General features: G+C 36.9%; 1 protein-coding gene across 5 annotated transcripts in view; it reads right to left on the bottom strand.

Annotated features, from left to right (window-relative positions):
* Positions 1 to 18,132, bottom strand: part of TMEM181 (transmembrane protein 181) — a 36,026-nt gene that overhangs the window by 4,007 nt on the left and 13,887 nt on the right. For 3 of the 5 annotated variants that reach the window (XM_040598113.1, XM_040598115.1, XM_040598116.1), the window contains 15 exons: positions 14,024 to 14,079; positions 13,145 to 13,235; positions 12,440 to 12,558; positions 11,232 to 11,351; positions 9,296 to 9,376; positions 8,187 to 8,286; positions 7,223 to 7,353; positions 6,525 to 6,616; positions 5,390 to 5,447; positions 4,632 to 4,734; positions 4,481 to 4,532; positions 3,717 to 3,799; positions 2,516 to 2,605; positions 804 to 870; positions 575 to 601 (listed from right to left, as the gene is read on the bottom strand). In XM_040598113.1, the coding sequence (XP_040454047.1) occupies positions 575 to 601; positions 804 to 870; positions 2,516 to 2,605; positions 3,717 to 3,799; positions 4,481 to 4,532; positions 4,632 to 4,734; positions 5,390 to 5,447; positions 6,525 to 6,616; positions 7,223 to 7,353; positions 8,187 to 8,286; positions 9,296 to 9,376; positions 11,232 to 11,351; positions 12,440 to 12,558; positions 13,145 to 13,235; positions 14,024 to 14,079 (1,270 nt within the window). The remainder of the gene's footprint in view (positions 1 to 574; positions 602 to 803; positions 871 to 2,515; positions 2,606 to 3,716; positions 3,800 to 4,480; positions 4,533 to 4,631; positions 4,735 to 5,389; positions 5,448 to 6,524; positions 6,617 to 7,222; positions 7,354 to 8,186; positions 8,287 to 9,295; positions 9,377 to 11,231; positions 11,352 to 12,439; positions 12,559 to 13,144; positions 13,236 to 14,023; positions 14,080 to 18,132) is intronic. The other 2 variants (XM_040598114.1, XM_040598117.1) reach the window with 1 other exon arrangement.

Below are 18,132 nucleotides of genomic sequence, written 5' to 3'. Positions count from 1 at the left end.
CTTGTTGGAGATATGAACAACATATATGACTTCTCTCCAGAGGATGATGCATAATAAAAGTTACTCCACTAACTACAAGCCCCTTTTCATGCAGATTTGTACAGAAGCAAGCCGGTACTACCACTATTCATCTAACTAAACAAAGGCAAGCTACCTCGGACAACACATATAGCTAGTCTAGCACAAACTTGTTCAGGCCACCGCAATATTAATCCCATCCTCACTGTTCCAGCCACTTCAGTGTCTCTGGTAAGAGGGGAAAACGTCAAGGGCAGATAATGACTTTCTTTAGTGTCTCTAGCACAGAAAGACCTGATCGGGCTGAGTTTTAAGTGCTACTGTAACTGTTGTATTCCGTAAGCTCACACAAGTCCAGGAAGTTTTGCTAGATGTGATTATACTTATTTCAGTAGGTGATGGACATTTAAGAAGAGCCATTCTCCTTCCCTGAAGCACTCGTATATGAGCTGCCTCTTTGCAAACTCCTGCAATCCTTCCCAGTTTAAAAGGAGGTCCTTTCCTTTCACTGCTCTTGCTGCCTTCATAAACTACCAGCATCCTAATACTTCCTTACCTGTTTGTATTACTGCCATGGCAATCCCTTTTAGAAACCAAAAAAAGAAAAAAACAAACATGCATTCTCATTGCATTTCTGTTTCAGAATAAGGCTATGTTTCTGTTCTTTAGGCAGAATACTTTTGCTTACAACCTAAAAATCCTTCAGTTATTTAATATAATGTTCTTTTCCATATCCAAAAATAACACAACAGAAGTAACTCTCATAGGTATTTTAAAAATCTTACCCATAAATCACATCATCATCTGAATCATTCAGCATAGAAAAAGCAGGATTGTCTTTCAACTGTGATTCTGGAAAATACAAATAAGGGTTAATTTGGCACATTAAATATAGAAATACGGCTGTACTTCCAACTCAACACTGTAGCAGAAAACTCAGTAACTTCCAAGGCAGTCATGACTACAATTCAACAAAACTATATCCAAACAGGAATTATTTCCTTTAAACCCTTCAGCCACTACATCATGGTAGTCTTAAAAGTTAAGGAGATGATGTAACTATCTCATTTTTAGATAGATATTCTCCATGTTGCGTAAGTGGATATCCTCCCTTGTGCAGTTCCCTATGTCATATTATTTCAACCTGCACATAAGAGTAATTCAGTCAGTCTTCATTATTCTTAACCATTATTTAAAAGTTCGTATGTATTAAAAAGCACTGACTTCTTTAACTTCTTGGTTATTTCCAAACTACAAATATAGTAGACCAAAGCTGTAATTCCTTGTATGCAAGTCAATGATTAGCCTGTTATTTTTCATCCTTGTAATAGATGAAGGATGGACTTGTACCTTTATGGTGAGACAAAACAAAACACATACTTCCCACTGGCTGTTTATGATAATTCCCTCTACCTCAAGGCCTTCATTCCTTGTAAAATCTGTGCTGCTTAACTCCACTTCATAACCATATGCAAGTAAAATTCAATCCAGCAATTTGCTATAAACAGCACCTTCCTGGCAGCTTTTTACTTTCTGCCTTCTATAAACCAATATTTCTTGCAACCCATCAGCAAGTTTTTAACCTTATCCTCACCCAACCATTCCTCTTGTTTTCCTTAATGGAAAAATAGCCATTTTCTGTAATGGTTCCATCCATCACCACTCTAAAAAGTTTAGAGTAAGGGCTAGCTCTGATATGTAATGCCTTCCCCCTGCATACCTCTCTGCATGCAAGATGTGATTAGACAGGGTGCTAGATAATCTTATCTAGGCTCTCTTTCCCATGAAAGATTGGACCAGATGATCTTTCCACGTCCCTTCCAAACTGGGCTGTTCTATGGTTCCATATTTTAAACTCGAGGCTAAAACCAAAGAATGCACTCAGCAATAAAATACTTATTTTAAAGATCTTTATCTGCTAGAGAGGGATAATGCTTTATAATCATCATGTGAATCAAATTACATCCTCTACACAGAGTGCAAAACCAGAAGTCCCACCAATTCAATCCTTTATCTCCCTCTACACGGGCCTTGTGCAGCCCTTTCCCCATAGCAAGTTCCCCAGAATTCCTCCTATGTAAGAGATCAGCTTCACTCCTACTTTTCCAACAGCGTGTTACCTATTTCAGAGTCCAGTCTGCCAGCATGCCAATACATTAACCTTTGTTAGAACAAAGTACAAATGCAGTATTGTTGCTCCTTAAGGACTTTATGTGAGCCCATGTAAAAATTAGTGCCTTATATGCAAACATCACATCGATTATAAGCTTTGTCTAAGTGCATAAGAATTCAAGTCTAGCTAATCAGCTGTATACATTTTATGTGTTCCTTCATATTTCCAATCCTCATTTGTTCAGGAGCAGTGCAGCTTCTGATTATGTTAACTCAAAGTAAATGGAAATAGTAAAAAGACAACCAAAATATAAAAATGTTACACAGTATATGTAATATGCCAGCTCTTGTCATTTAAGTATGCCACACAATAGCTTACACTTACCATAAAGTGCGTTCTTTGAGGGGGAGTACACAAAGGCTAATGTGTAGAGATAAAAGTTCAATAAACCATAAAATGATAAGAATTCTGCTGGTAGTAAGTGTCAAGGATTTTGCTCAATATAGTTCCACACATATTAATTTTGGAAACAAGACCCAAACCATACATAAGCTATCTCAATGAAAAAAATGTTTACCTTACTAAAGTTTGAGAATATGAATGGCTAAACAAAACTGCATGTTTTAAATTCAGTGACAATTAATGTACTCACGCTCTTTCATGGTAAAGCTCTCGCTGAAGACAAAGCTTTAACACAAGTAACATTTGCTGAGATAAGGTCTACTCTTGAGTGGTGGAGTGCATGGTAGATTGAATAGTTCTGCCTTCGAAAGAAAGCTGAGTAAGGGGAGTGTTCATGTGGGGTTGGTTTGTTTTGTTTATTTTTTAAAGTTTTTCCTTGGCACAGTGATTGAGAAGGAGGGAGAAAGGACTGTCTGTAGACAGAACATGGAAGATGGCTTCTTGCCATCATTTTGGGAAAATACTGAAGGCTTTACTTACTGTTTTCTACTAGCTCCCAACACTTACCTAAGCATATCAGTAATGGGAGCAGTTGCAGTCACACAGGCATTTTCAGATAGTGGAATGAACTAGGATCTCATGGTTCAGGTCCAGAAATAGTTTGTAATCCTGCTGCCGATAGGCATCAGAAATAGTCTCTCTCAAGTCACTTAAATTCTCTGCTGTGACCTCTTCTACATGTAGACTTGGACCAACACACAGACACATTTTCAGTGGCTTCTAAACTATTAATTTCTCAAATATTTTGGTACACTCCATGCCAAGTAACAGGTATACAGCAAACTGAATTCACACAGTGAATGCAGCCAAATTTGTCACAATAACTTGTTAAAATTACTTGAATGTATGCATATTTGGGCCCTTGTTCCTTTTGAAGTGTATCAAATGCAGTATCAAATGACTTCTATGATGTACACAAAGTCAACTGAAACTCTCACAGCTCATAATCTTTACAAAAAGCTGTTACAAAATGCTGACGTAAAGCCTTAATCAAAGTGGACTCAACTTCAAAAGCCCACCTAGAAGTCAAAGGTCTCAGTCCTTAGGTACATCACTGTTAAGTACTTTTTGCATGAAAACAGATTAACATTCCTACTTGAGCAGTATCACAACACAAGGATATAATTCTGATAATGAGTCGACAGCTCAGCAACAAAGTTGTCCTGTAGAACCTGTGCTCCAAAGCGTAGATAGAGTATAACAATGCTGTGGAAAAAAAGTTAAAAGCATATATGTGTACAGTGTCTTTAAACAGCAAAATTGAAATGGTAGCTTGACAGAAGAGTATATGAGAAAATAATTATGTTAACAGGCTGACCATTTATTTTAAGATACATTTGCTTTCATAGTTCTAAATTAAGAATGATTAAAAGTAATTTTTAAAAGCCATTTGTGATTAAAAGTCAGCAGTCAACTGAGTAAGGCAGACCCCAGCCCCCCCCACCCCGGTCTATTTCCCTCAGATTTCAACCAATACAGACAATACAAGAGTCAACAGTAATTTGAAATAACTGCTTGGAATGGGGGAGATAGACACTTAACAGTAATCTAAGAAACTAATTCTAAACTTCTGCTTTGACTAAGCGAAGCTTATAAAACTCCAAAAGAAGTGAACAGTGCACTGCAGACCCCTCAGCAGTACAGAAAACACCTCTGCTAAGTGAACCTCTAAATCTTGCAGTGTCTTGCTGTGGTAACAATATAAAGTTATCTCTAAAAGCCTCAGGAAGGGTTAAAAAAATTAAGAAATGCTTGCCATAACGATCATATCGTTTTTTCCTCAGTTTCATTGACAATTTTGTTAGCAACAAAATGTATTCAAAGCCCTGGAAAAAAAAAAGGTTATTAACGTTACAGGACTGAGAAATGCACTTTGAAAAGCCTTACCTAATGACAAGTACAACAAAGGTTAATGCAGTCAAGAATTTTAACCTGAGATCTGAAAGAGATTCAGAAAAGTTGTTGTTATTAGCAAACTCACACCTGCATCCTGGAGAAGCAAGCCTGTTTGGGGAAGAATCAAAAGAATATTGCTTACCCACATAAGGCATGTTGCGAAGTTCTGAGCATGCCCTCACTATCAGGAACAAAAGGTAGAGAATATATGCAGCTGCCACCACAAGGAAGAAGATTTTCATTCCCTGTAAGAAGAGTTTAGGTTTTATTCTTTTACAAGACTTGGTGTATTCCTTCTTCCCTCAATAGAAATCACCGTTTCCCAAAGCACAACACAAAATGGTCCATTTATCCAGGGAAAGTATGTTCATGAAAGGAAGTACAAAAGAAGGATGGCTGTACATCAAGGTAGGTTCTGGGGGAATGTAAAGAAAGGAGGTTTGATAGAAGTCATCATTTTGTTCGCTGAGGTCACCGTGAGCTGAATCTCAATGGTTTTCTAAAAACACAGCTCCTGAGAACAATACAAGGACCCGTATAAATCAGATCTTCTTTTACAACAAGAAAGGCCGAAATTTACTAGGACACAGAAACTTGGCAGGAGTAAAGATGTACAAAACTGACTTAGTAAGAAGCTTAAAATTTTTTCTTTCAATCCCAACAGCCATGAGTATATAATTAAACTTGTGGTGTTGAGTGTCCTGATTTACAAGACAATTTACTCTTCTCATTGGGATGGAGCTCAGTATGGCCTATGCACGTTCTAAAGCAAAATTAAAAGTACTCTAGTCAGAATAGGACCATCTGACCAGCATTTCCTATTGTCTAAATTGTGTTACAGATTTTAATAGAACAAACTCCACCTGACCACTTAATAGCAAGAAAACATTTCTGACTTACCTGGAAATTACCCGTGTCAACCCTGTATTGATATGTAGGATCATGTACTTCATTAACACTGGAAAAGATTCAAAATGAAAAAGTGGTACTTAAACCATTACAAAAGACAAGGTCAAAAAGAACGTACCGACCAAGAAACCCACTAACAAAGAAAAGGTTTAAAGTTACTATACAGAGTTTATAACTAAAGGTTTTGGCTGTATAAATTGGTGCAATGTCATTGATTCCAATGGAGTCATGACAGTTTACAGTACCGAACATCCTCCTACTTCCCAAACCCAGTTCTGGAGGAATATGGAGGATTTCAGGCGCGAGCATGTCTTAATCTCCCCACTTATTTTTTAGAAAACGTATAATCTTGTAAATTCCTACAAGCCTTCAGGATTTAGTGTTTATATCTTATCCTTGGTGATAAGAATTGTACTTAAGAAATAGCTGTGGTATAAGCCCTTCCCTCATAGCAATTCTGCTGATAGGTCATTAGCCCAAGCGTTTCCAACAGCACTGCTTTCAACAATGTAAAACAGCATGGAGAAGTTTACAAGATATTTTCCTCCTGAGGAATAAAATAAGAGGCAGACACTTGAGGCTGAAACAGTTTAGAAACTACAAATGTACCAAAACTGAGAAAGTTTTCTGGGTAGGGAATAGTGACACCTTTATGTTAACATAACAAACTGGAAAAGAGAAACACTAAACCAAGCAAAATAATTGTGTTTTGAAGAGACAGAGCATAACTTGACTAAGCAGTGTCAATACCAATTGTGCAGGTTTAATAGCTGAGAAAGTTTGGTCAAACTGTGTAACAGCTAACTACAGAGAAACTGTTGCTTTGAATACTAAAAGCTAACTGGGACATAGTGCTAGAGGGAGTACTGCAGGGAGCTGTAACACTGACAAACTAGTGATTTCTAGATCTCTGTCTGATTTATAAAATTATGTACTACTAGATCATCCATGAGAAATTCTGTTTTCAAATCAGTCACGATTTGCAACACAGAAAGACGTAAGAATTTGAACTCCCTTCCTGTATCACAATCAGATCATTAAGAAACATACCACTAATTATAAAAAATCTTCTCATTCTTCAACACTCTCAGCTCATTACTTTTGCACTAAATTTTAAATTACTTACGTTTGCCATATTCCTAATGTAACAGAGGCCAGCCACAATAGTCCAACAATAAAGAATTTGGGCAGATAGAAAGTTAAGCACTTCCTTTCCCCCTGTTGAGACACAATACATTTGAGATTTCATTCATTCTTGACAGAATAAAATAGCTATCATCTTTGTTTTGTCCAACATGAACTACATTAAGAGACTTTTGTATTTTTAACTTGCATGGGTGATTACAGAAGACATAAAACTGTATCATCATTTGTGTTAATAAGATGCAGTACATTTGGTGCATCCTATTTATAAGGTCCCACATATTTCATTAATACTGCATATCTAGGAATATGCTCCAGAATTCATATTTATCTTATGCAGTATTTTAAAGGGGTTTAAAAACCAATCAACCACCATATACCACAACAAAACCTTTCAAGCAAGAACAAGACATAACGGCATCATAATTCTGAAGACTGTCTTGCATTAGTGTAGAGTGGACTGTCCCATCGATCTCGTTTAGGCATGGTAGCGTCAAGACAATCTACTTCACTGCAACTCATTTTAACTCCAAAGCTTCATGTGTCAAATTGTACTTTAAGAATAACATAGATGTCTCTTGTTTTAAAAATCCAATTTTATTTTTGCCACCTTTTGAGAGAACTGAAAAAAAAAAAAAGTACTGACTTCTCAGTAAGTAGGAGATAATGTTGCACCCTTACCTGTACTCTTATACCATGGTAGACGCAAAGCCAGAAGAGCAACAACGCACACAGGAACAGTGACTGGAATAGATCATCCAGCATTCCAGGAAACCAGCTGTTCACCAGAAAGGAAAGGGGGAAAAATGGATCTGTAAAAAAATAAGAAAAAAAAAAAGTTAAACAGAGGGGAAAAAGCACAGCCTTTTCTTTTATGAAAAGCAAAGCAGAATGGACCTTCAGAGGAACAAAAAACCCTTTTTTTCAAATTACACCAGAAAATGAAATTGAAGTTTGCTGCATCTTAATTTACAAAGATTGGTGCCATTACAAAGAAAGGTGCCTCCAGCAGCAATCCTCTGTGCTGCAGAAATAATCTCAAATGGTTGCCAACACTTCTAGAAGAATTCAGGTTTTGTTAGATTCTTTACTAAACCACTGCTCTTGGTGATGACCTAAAAAATTATCATAGAATGACCGAAAAGCAATTATTCTTTATTGGTACTGCTAGAGTGTGCTAGAATTTGATGTGGTTTACTGGACTAAAAGTACCCTCCATTTTTAACTAAAGTGCAAGTATCTGAAAAATGAAGAAGTAAGACTTAGCAGACACAGAAAATGAAGAAGACTTGGCAGACACAGAAACTGCATTTATAGGTCAGTATATGGAAGGTTCACTATGGTTGCAGTCACCTTTTCCAACCAGGGCTTTAAACAAATAGCGTTGATGTTCATGTGGCTGAAGAGAATGAAATCCACCTACTAATTATGCCCTTGAATTTAATACACTTAAAAAGGGTTGTGGTTTGTGTGGTTTGTTTTTGTTTTTTTTTTTTAATTAGTTTCCTGAAGCCTTATAAACAGCTGCTTATAAGTTCAAGGCCAAATTCCACTTTGCCTCCTCTCTTGCGTGCATTTTTTTTCTTTCCTTTTTTCTTTTCTTTTTTAAAAAGGAGCTTTTCCAAAAATTCCAGCATATAAGTACCATTGTAAAGTAGCAGGAGGGGAAGGAGGATGGACATCCATTTCTGTTCAATACCCCAGTCTCTCATAGAGAATTTCCGCAGGGAATGTGCAAACAGACACTATAAAACAACAACAAAAAAATTTTAAGGAAGAAATACAGCCTTAATGGTTTTACCGGATTAAAGAGGTAACACAGCCCATTGCAAAGGCTACTTCATGAGTTCTTTGCCACTGAGAACATTGTAAAACAGGAGCCACATCTCCTAGCTTCTACTTCTACTTCAAGTTTGTGGGCTTACCCCAATGCAAATTACTTAATCTCTGAAGCAAACTGAGAAGGAAACCAGCTAGTACTATGCAAATCAACAATGTATGAAAAAATGTTGCCTGATTACTGGTCATACACTACCAACAACTTCCACTTAAACTCACTTCTTAACAAAAAAAAAAGATTCCATACCACATTCACAGTTACCTGCTGACATCATCTATGTGAGAAGAATGTTATGCAGGTGTACAGGGCATTAGTGTCCTTACTCTGAAAATTCTGCGTTTTAGATTTTATGTTGTGGGTTTTTTCCCCAAACACTTCTTTTCCAGGGGCCAAACCAGATTGGAGGAGAGAGATAATCTAAATCATAGTGTAATTTAGATTGCAAGGTACCTCTGGAGGTCATCTGGCCCATCCTCACACTCAAAGCAGTGATGACTTTAAAGTTAGATCAAGGTCATATTCAACTGAGTTTTGCTCATTTTCAGGAGTGGAGAGCCAACGCTCTGGGCATCCTATTCCAATGTCTGAGCCTACCCACATGGCAAAAAAATATTTTTTCTAGCATGTATTCACAACCCCTTTTGTTTAAACAAAATTCTTTATGTTCAATTCAAAAATCAGAGTTTAGAAAAACAAGTTCTCCCATTTAACCCGTTTTCATAATGTTGCTTCAATACCACTTGTAAAAACATAAAAGTAGCTACTACAAAAGTATTTCAGAAACATATTTTTACACCCATGCAGTGATATCTCATCTCTGCTGCCTGGGGTTAAGTTACTAAATATGGCACTACAGAGCAGGGTTATCAGCTGCCTACATAATATACTCCAGAAAAACTGAAACAAAATCTTACCGTGACCATAAAAGTAAGAACGACAAAGACAAATCGGAACCATATTTCCACTTGTGAAAAAGTTGGATTGTAGGTCTTCCACTACAAGAAAACAGAAAAAAATAGCCCAGTGAACAATGCTTTGACAGGGTACATACAACATGAATAATCAGCACTTTCTGCAGACACTGAAAAGTTCTCAGGCTTTTCAAAATGTAAAGGTATAACCAAATTCCACCATGTCACCATGGAAAGACAAAGATAAATGTATACCCATAGGATTATCTGATGAAAAGATAACCAAAGCAGCCTAATATCCTTGCTTCTGCTTTACCCTGCCACTTTGTAACACGTTAAGGGTGCTGTCATATGTTACAGCACTTCTCAGGACAAAAAAATACTTCCTTAATTGATTTCAATTGCACTTTCATTCAAAGTTTGAATGCCAATAATTGGCTAAATCCAGTAAGTTCTTTATTATCAAAGTCAAATGCATAAATTGATTATGAAGAGGTTAATAAAGTACAGGCATCCTCCTGTAATGGATTTGTTTTCTTAAAGTTTATTCTCTTGTTTCAGAAGTGGAAAGAAGAAAATCAAGTAAGGAAGAATACTTGAGCTAATCAGAAATAAAGAACTTTTTTCATAGGTTAAGGAGGAAAATTTCCTTGTCCTCCTCTAATTATTAGAAGGGAAATATTAATTATAACATATCAGCTTGCATAAACTCTGCTCTGTTGACAATTTATCTCATACCTGGCATGCTTCTCTTTTGAAGCCACTTTTGAAATGTAAAATCCTGGTACAACATATGCTCTGCCTATCTGAACAAGAAGCTGTACCTTTCAATGTATTAAATCTGTCAACCTCTGTCTTGTCTTTTTAAACTGTCAATGTAGAATGAAAATTATATGTAGGGAAACCTATTATAAAAAAGGCAACCTATGATTTCAACTGAGATCACCATAAACCATTGTAATAATGAAATAAATTGACAGTTTCGGTTGCTGCAGGAAAACAGGGGTTTAGTTTTAGGTATTTTGGCTTTGCACGCAGGTCTGCCTTAAAGGCAGCCTGCAAAGCAAGATAATAAACCTTACAACTATAAATGCTCCAACCTTTTGTCCTGTTTGAAATCTGGAAGTTAATTAAGTACATAAAAAACACTTTAGCTTTACAGTAAGATTTTTGCTTGCTACCTGCTCTGACATATTGACTGTTGCATATAGGTAGAATATACCATAGTAACCTGTATTATAAATTTGGGTTAGTTTCATTTTCTCCCAGTGCACATGTTTCTAAATTTCTTTCTGGAGCCACTCAGCACACACTGATGATGTAACTTTTATAAGCAATCTTAAGCACTATGAACTGAGCTTCTTATTTCACTATGGATTATTTTAGTGAACTATTTTATTAGCCTGCTTATTTTAGCCAAATAAACAGTTTTCCCTATAAGCACAATTAAATAAAAATAAAAATTAAAAAAAAGCAGTCTTCATTTTTCTTTGAGTGTCTTAAATCTTTCTAGCCCTTGCTTTTATAAAGTCTGGAAAAATCTTGCAAATTCAGATACACCTCCTGGAAAGGCTGAAAAAGATACTGTTTTAGAGAGGAAGCATCTCTGTAAGAAAGTGCAGAAAACTGGATGTTCTAGTTTAGCTTGCATACTGTTAAAAATATCTTCCAGATATTACATTAAATTTATCTGTTCCAGAAAACAGCAGTAGCAGTTCTGAAAGAAAAATCTTTCCTTACAGAGTTAAAAAAATTAGTCTAGAACTTTATTAACAGCAAATGCTATAATAGTTCTGACAGTAGTGACAGAAAAGAATTATGATGCATCTTTATGTTTATCTTCAAAAATGAGACAACTTTTTAATTACAGTTAAAGCAGACTTCTACAGCATTAGTAATTAAAGAGATTTCTTTTGCTAGTATAAAACTTTGTACTTACTGTGAAAGTAATATTCTGGATGGTGTATGTCAACTTATTTAGATCTTCAAAGCTAACAAATATGTTGTACTGAGTGTAGTTCAGGTAGCCAAGGTGAGCAACAATGATTTCACTGCATTTCTGTGAACATACATAGTGAAGAAAAATATGTAAAAGCCTTCATTCCAGAATATGCACTGTTAGTTTAGGTTGGAGAATTTGTTTCTAAATGGTCAGATATTGATGGTATTTGTTATATGCCTTACCAATCTTTATCAGTCAGAATAAGACTCAAGTAAGACCTGCACATAAATTTCTCGACAGATATCAGACAAAGTAGAAGAAACTGCTGAAGTCAGTCAGCAGGTTGAACTGATGAAGAAGGCTAGCTTTCCACTTAAGCTGGTGAAAGCAACTGCTTGCAGCACCAGGAAGGATCTACATAACTCCTGTCAGTCAAGCTCTAGGTTATCAGATTGTGAGACGGGGCTATTTTGTATGAACTCATTTCTAAAACTTCACAGGAAGAAAGAAAAAACCCAAGCATATTGCCCTCTTGGCTGTGTGTAATTAAATCTAATGGAACACAATTAATTTCTGCAGATTTCATACATATGTGTGTGTATATATATATAAAAAGAAAATACTTTATTTACCCTACATGCTTATCACAAAAAACTTCAGCTATGCCCTTCCTAAAGGACATGCATCTGGAGAAGCTGTTTTGGATGTCTCTAAACCTAAAAACATGAGTAAAAATTATACTAGAAACTAAAAACCTTAAACATTTCTTCACAGTTGGCAAGACATTTGGCTTTTTCAGAACACAGATGCCAGCTGATTTCAATAGACCCTCCGCTAGGTGTTGGAGGAGAATTTTTGTCTCCTCTGGAGCCCTATACCCAATCTTCTACTACAATACCCCTTTCTTCAGTACTGCTAAATCTGTTTAGGTGACTAAGCAGGACACACTGCTTTGCTGAGGGGTCTCTGAGGGGTCTTTGAAGGATAATAGACAAAAGTCATAGAAGTAAACAGAAAGAGACAAACAGGTAGGTATCTTGGTCAGCATTGCTAGCTAGGTTGCAATTCTAGTTAAAACTATACTTGAGTCTTTCCTGAGACATACTTAACAGATACATTCTTCTCATTTGCAATGTAATGTAACATGCACACAAACAGATTGAAAGAAAATGTACTTCAGCAGTTTTAATTAAGCAGGCACATACTTGTGCACAACTGAGTAATCTTGTCCGATTGTGAACCTGATTATTAACATATGGTGTGCTTCCGTCCTTCACCACTCCAAGTACTTTGACTGTCATAGTAACATTTTTTTTGAGGGATCCTGTAATTAAAAGAGAAAACATTTAAGCTATTGCTACATGCAGAAATACAGTTCCAAATATAGTTTAAAACACTATGATATCCAAAGATTACTCAAAGTTATTCAGTTATACTTTACCGGAGTAGAAGTCCAGTATATTAATAAAAAAACTCACAAAACTTTTTATTTATATACTTAGGCGGTAATTCACAAATGCCCTCTACTGAATCTTAACAGATTAACAATTACCAATACAGTATTTCTCACATATTTACGGGGAAATTTTTTTGAAAAATTGATACAATTACAATCTACACATTAATTACCTCCAAAATGAAGGGGGAGACACTTTCTTTAGATACTACTGCTTTCACAGAAATAGCAAACGGCTTATCCCATATATCTATTGCTTCCAGTTCTCAAGATTACTGCTGTCCATGTCTTTACTAGGGGCAGGGGGTGGCATGGAGGGGGAGAAAATGTATCAGAGGAAAAATCCACCAATCATAACCAGAAAGCAACAGGATCATGTATGTGACAGATGAAATGAAAGATACAATATACAAGTTACTATATCAGTTTCCTGAGAATTAGGTAAGATTCTCACCCTCATGCTGATCCAGCTCAACAATGCAGGTCAGCCACAGCTGCTGATTGTAAGTGGACAGTGGTGGTGAACTTAAATTAAATGGCTTCAGCTGTAAAAAACCCCACAAGATTAGCACCAGACATTATTCAGTTACATGATATATCTGTAGTTACAACGATGAAAGGCATGGTAATTATGTTTGTGACAATATTTTGGTAATAGATTTAATATGTGCAACTCTGTGGACAGTACAATAAGCAGTTCAGATGTAAGTCTTCCAGAGAAGTAGCAAATTATTTTCAATATTAGCTTGACAGTGAAGAGCTAGACAAAAAAATAAAATGCAAGAACTGAGAACCAGAATATGAAAGCTTTCAAGAAAATGAACATGAAGGTTCATGTTAGGAAGCCAGATCCCACGTCTTGGTCACATGACAGTGAACAATTAACAAGAAAAAAACATATTCCTTCTCAGCTGATAAAAAGGAAGATCACAAGAAAGATATCATCAGTTGTCACTGACAGCATTCTTTTTCAGTTTATGTTCTCAATTTCTTCTTCTGGACCTCCTACAAGAATCTCCAATATGAACTCACCAGGGAATCCTATCAATACTCAAGGGTTACTTTATCAGAAATTACTGTTCAGAAACATAGAATTCCTGCCTTTCCTGCTCAGAAAATTAAGAGACTAGAAATTGCTGCTGGCCACCCATGAAACAACACAGTGGTAGTACAATGCTGTACATTCAATTTCAAACTGGAAAGCATCATGTGGTCAAGAATTTTTCCAGTACAAATTTAAACACTTAAAATAATTGGGGGAAGGTGAATGTGTAACATTACTGACATTAAATAAAGCCACTCCTGTAATCCAACAATATTTATTAACTCTTACCTTTAGGCTGTTATTTAAGTCAGTTCTTGCTACAGACGTTTCAATTACATTAGGACCTACACAATACATATGAAGGAAGAAAGAAAACAATATTGAAGTATGCATATTACTGATTAGTAATGATGTAAATATCAGATTTAAAAAGACCATATAAAATACCTTCCTGAAAAGCAGGTAAATAGTATCCCACTTTTCAGATGTTTAAGATGAAGGGTAAATCACTTAGACATCTCAATATCATTAATAAACTTGGCCTGAATGTTCCTTTAAGCCTCTCTGCCACAGTATTTCTAGGCATAATTATATAGGAAATAAATTATAAATCAAGAACTCCATGTCAGAAGCCCTGCATGTGTACTCTAAACGACTACAACCAACCACACTGTACTTTTCCCAAGCTAAGCTGTACATTGCATTCATTAAAGGTACTCAGCCACAGAAAAAGCTAGCTAAGCACCAGTGACACTGTTGTTACAGTAACTTGAAGCTCAACAAACCACAACATATTTAAAACAACATATCAAACCCAATATATTTAATTGCATTATAAAGTTTCTATAGCCGAACTGCTACCACGGCCTGATTTACATGGGGCATAGCACCCATTAATGCATTGCACTCCGGGCTTGGGTAGCAGGGCAAGCACATCCCACGGTATTTGAGTGCCTGATGTTAATGCTGTTTTATGTACATGTAGTGTACTTGCTTGTACAATCATAGTAACAGTATTTTCTGGCTAGTGCTGGATTTTCATCGCATTGGTCTGTTCAAGCCAAGATACCCACATGTTTGGGAACAATTCTCAGTCTACTCAGATGGGGCCCCTCTTTCTCTATAGAAAATTGGTGCTATAATATATTATATATATCATCACATAAATAAACATAATTGTATAAAAGTTCTATAAACAATTTCTCCCAAGACAGACAATCTATTTAATCCATGGAGTTTCATGTCCAATTGTAGTGGGAGATGTTCAGCTCGCTTCCAGACTTTCTATGCAACCTCTCCTCTAATCATTCTGGATACAGACACACATGTACTGGTCAACCACATCCATCCACTCACATTCTACCTCTAGTTCTGTATGCAGTTAATGGGAAGCAATAAAATCATAATTTATGTTACAAGAGACCTGCAGAAGCCATCTAGTCCAGCCTCTTATTTAATTCAATCAGGTTGCTCAGGGCCACGTCCAGTCAAGTCTTGAACATCTCTAAGGACAGAGACTCCCACAGCCTCCCTGGGCCACCTGTTCCAGTATTTAACCATCCTTCTAACAAGAAAAATTTCCTCATGTCTAACTGGAATTTGTGTTCCAGCTTGTGTCTGTTGCATCTCACCCTACCATCATGCACCTCTGAGAAAAGTCTAGCCCCGTCTCCTGTGTATCCTCTGATAAAGTTGTCATAGACAGCAGTACAGTTTCCCCTTAGCCTTCTTAGGTATGTCTGTATGTATATACACAGAAGTATGTACTCATGCATGCATAAGTACATACACAAAAGGACTAAACCAGAAAAATTAAAGGGAAAAGCAGGAAAAAGTCTGTATGTATATACTGGGGTGTGAACAAACATAGAGGACATGTATAGCAGGTAGGGACATAGGCAGGACATACACATGCATAGTTGGGTCATTCTAGAGGCGTTACAGCTAAGATTTCTCTGTTCAAATGGTCTCTCCCCTTATGTATTCAGCCTGGCAATTTATTGTAAATTATTAATCCTCAAAACATGCTGTTTCAGCCACAAATTTAGTATTAAAAAAACTATGCAAGAAAAGCAGTTTTTCACAAAGACCATAGGCTTCAAAGTTACTACAGGGAAACAATGGAAAAGAAGGAAGTTTATAAATAAGCAACATGGAATCATTCTGTGCAAGAAGTATTTTAGGTTATCTGCCATGACAGCCCTAAACATGCAGCTTTGCTTGGGCTTCTATAACCACTGTAATTATAATATTAATAATCTTACAGACTTTACAATGGAAAAATGAAGAATTTCACCCATCATAATCAAAGCTTCATATTAGAATTACAGTTCAACTTCACTAACAGCTACCCACTATAAAGTCCATTCTGCATCATTGAACTTTTCAATTCTCAAGTACATACAAACAGCACAGATTTTTGGAAGGTATTTTTGTTTTGAAAAGCCTAATTAAATTTCAGTAAGTGCTCATGGTTGCTAAGTCATCATCTTTCAGTAATTAAATCTTAACAAAAACAACACAATGAGCCTTTTTAAACTTTTTTTTTTTAACCAGAAGATATGAACCAATATTGGGGCAGAGAGACCATAGACCCAGTTAAGAGCAGCAACCAAAAAAATAATAAGGTTCTACTGCTGTAATTCCTACTCCTCTAGCAAGCAATATATTAAAGCTTTTTAAAGCAGCTAACCAAAACAGTGCTGTGGTCATGTTACTAAACAATGGTGATTACACTACATTGTTATTGGGTTTTTTTTTTTTTCAGTCTTGCTCAGTCAACAGAATCATGCCTGAAAACAAAGAACCACCCTGAGGTGGCGAACAGGAAAATTGCACAGGTACAGAAAATGAGCTCTGCACCTTGGATTTTCCTTGCACTTGTCTCACCCCGAAGATAACAAAGACCCATTGGGAAGAGGGAAAGAAAGTGAATGTAACTTGGGGGTGTGGGGGCACGAGGAGAACAAGTGTGCACCTGTCCTGGGTTAAAAGAACTGAAGAGTAACAGCTACCTCATTAAACTGTTTGTTTCCTCAGATGAGAAGCAAGACTTCTGCTAGGCTTCCCAAACTGCAGAGAGAGATGTTGAATATGGGCAAAGGCATATTCAAGTAGCACAGAAAACACGGAGGTATCTCACACTTTTTTCATTTACTTAGTGGGTTTGGTGAGTTTTGTTCAGACTGCACCCTTTACTGAGGGAGCACCCTGTTGTTAATGCCCCTCCCTCTATTCACTGGAAGCAAGGAGCTGTCAACAAAAGCCACCAAAAACATCACAGTAAATGTTCAGCGGGTGTCCTCCCAAGGTAAACAGCATTCTTTTAAAAAGAATGAATTTATAATAATGAACTGTGCTCACGCTTTGTCAACAAAAGGATCCAGCAAACCACTCTTACAAGCACAAAAATCCCACAGCCATGCCAGTTCCTGAAGGGGATCACAGGCGAGCCCTGGGACCCCAGCGGGGTGCAGATGACCAAGTGTTGCCTTACAGCAGCCAAGTTCCCTGGACCAAAGGCAACCACATCATCGGATCACTCTGCACACAGACACAACACGACAACACAGCTCTCTTTCACGTTCTGCCACTGATTAAGAGTGAAATGCTCGGTTTTCTTTTCCAAGAGCACTGCTTTTTGCCTAGCCTTACGTAAAATAACTTTCTTGCATCTCTTGCAACTCAGCAGTATAAATACACAACTACAAATACGGTTCACTTTTAAAGCCAAATAGCACTAAATTAAGTAATTCCAGGAGTTTTTTCCTTTATCATTCATATAAAATGCTTTTTTGTAAATGTATTTATACAGTATTTCAGCGGCAAAATAATGCCCTTCAGCATCCTTAGGCAAATCACAGGAATATCTGTGGTTAAGCTCTATGAACTGAAAGTCTGTCTGAACCTTAGGCTGCTACAATAAATCAAACAGCAGGAAAGAAGGTTTTATTTCACAGAAAAAAAAAATATTATTTAATGCTATTATGAAGAACATACTGTCTACAAGGCACAAAAAGCCCAAACAGCTGCCTCCACTTAACCCCCACTTCTTTCCAAGGCAGGCAGGAGGGGATGAATCTAAATCCTTCTAAAGGAAGTGAAGGACAGGGCAGAGGTAGAGACAACCCTACAAGAGGTGCCAGAGAGTGCCAGGGAGAGCACAGCTGGGTGGAAATAAGCTGTAAAGTGGGGGGAGGTGGTAACCTCCTTGTCCTTAAATAATTCTTACATGGGGGGGCGGGTTGCTTAATAAGTACACAAGTCTCTCCCTTCCCCTCTCCCTGTCCATCGCTTCTGCTTTGACAAAGATACTCTGACAGCAAAGCATTAGCTTATTAACACTGCAGTGACAGCACACTGATTTTTTTTTTTTTTCCAAGTACATTTTAGACCTG

The sequence above is a fragment of the Falco naumanni genome, chromosome 6, assembly GCF_017639655.2.
Source record: "Falco naumanni isolate bFalNau1 chromosome 6, bFalNau1.pat, whole genome shotgun sequence".
Lineage (NCBI taxonomy): Eukaryota > Metazoa > Chordata > Aves > Falconiformes > Falconidae > Falco > Falco naumanni.
The sequence above is the reverse complement of the archived record's forward strand: the minus strand, read 5'-3'. Positions and strand labels throughout refer to the sequence as shown.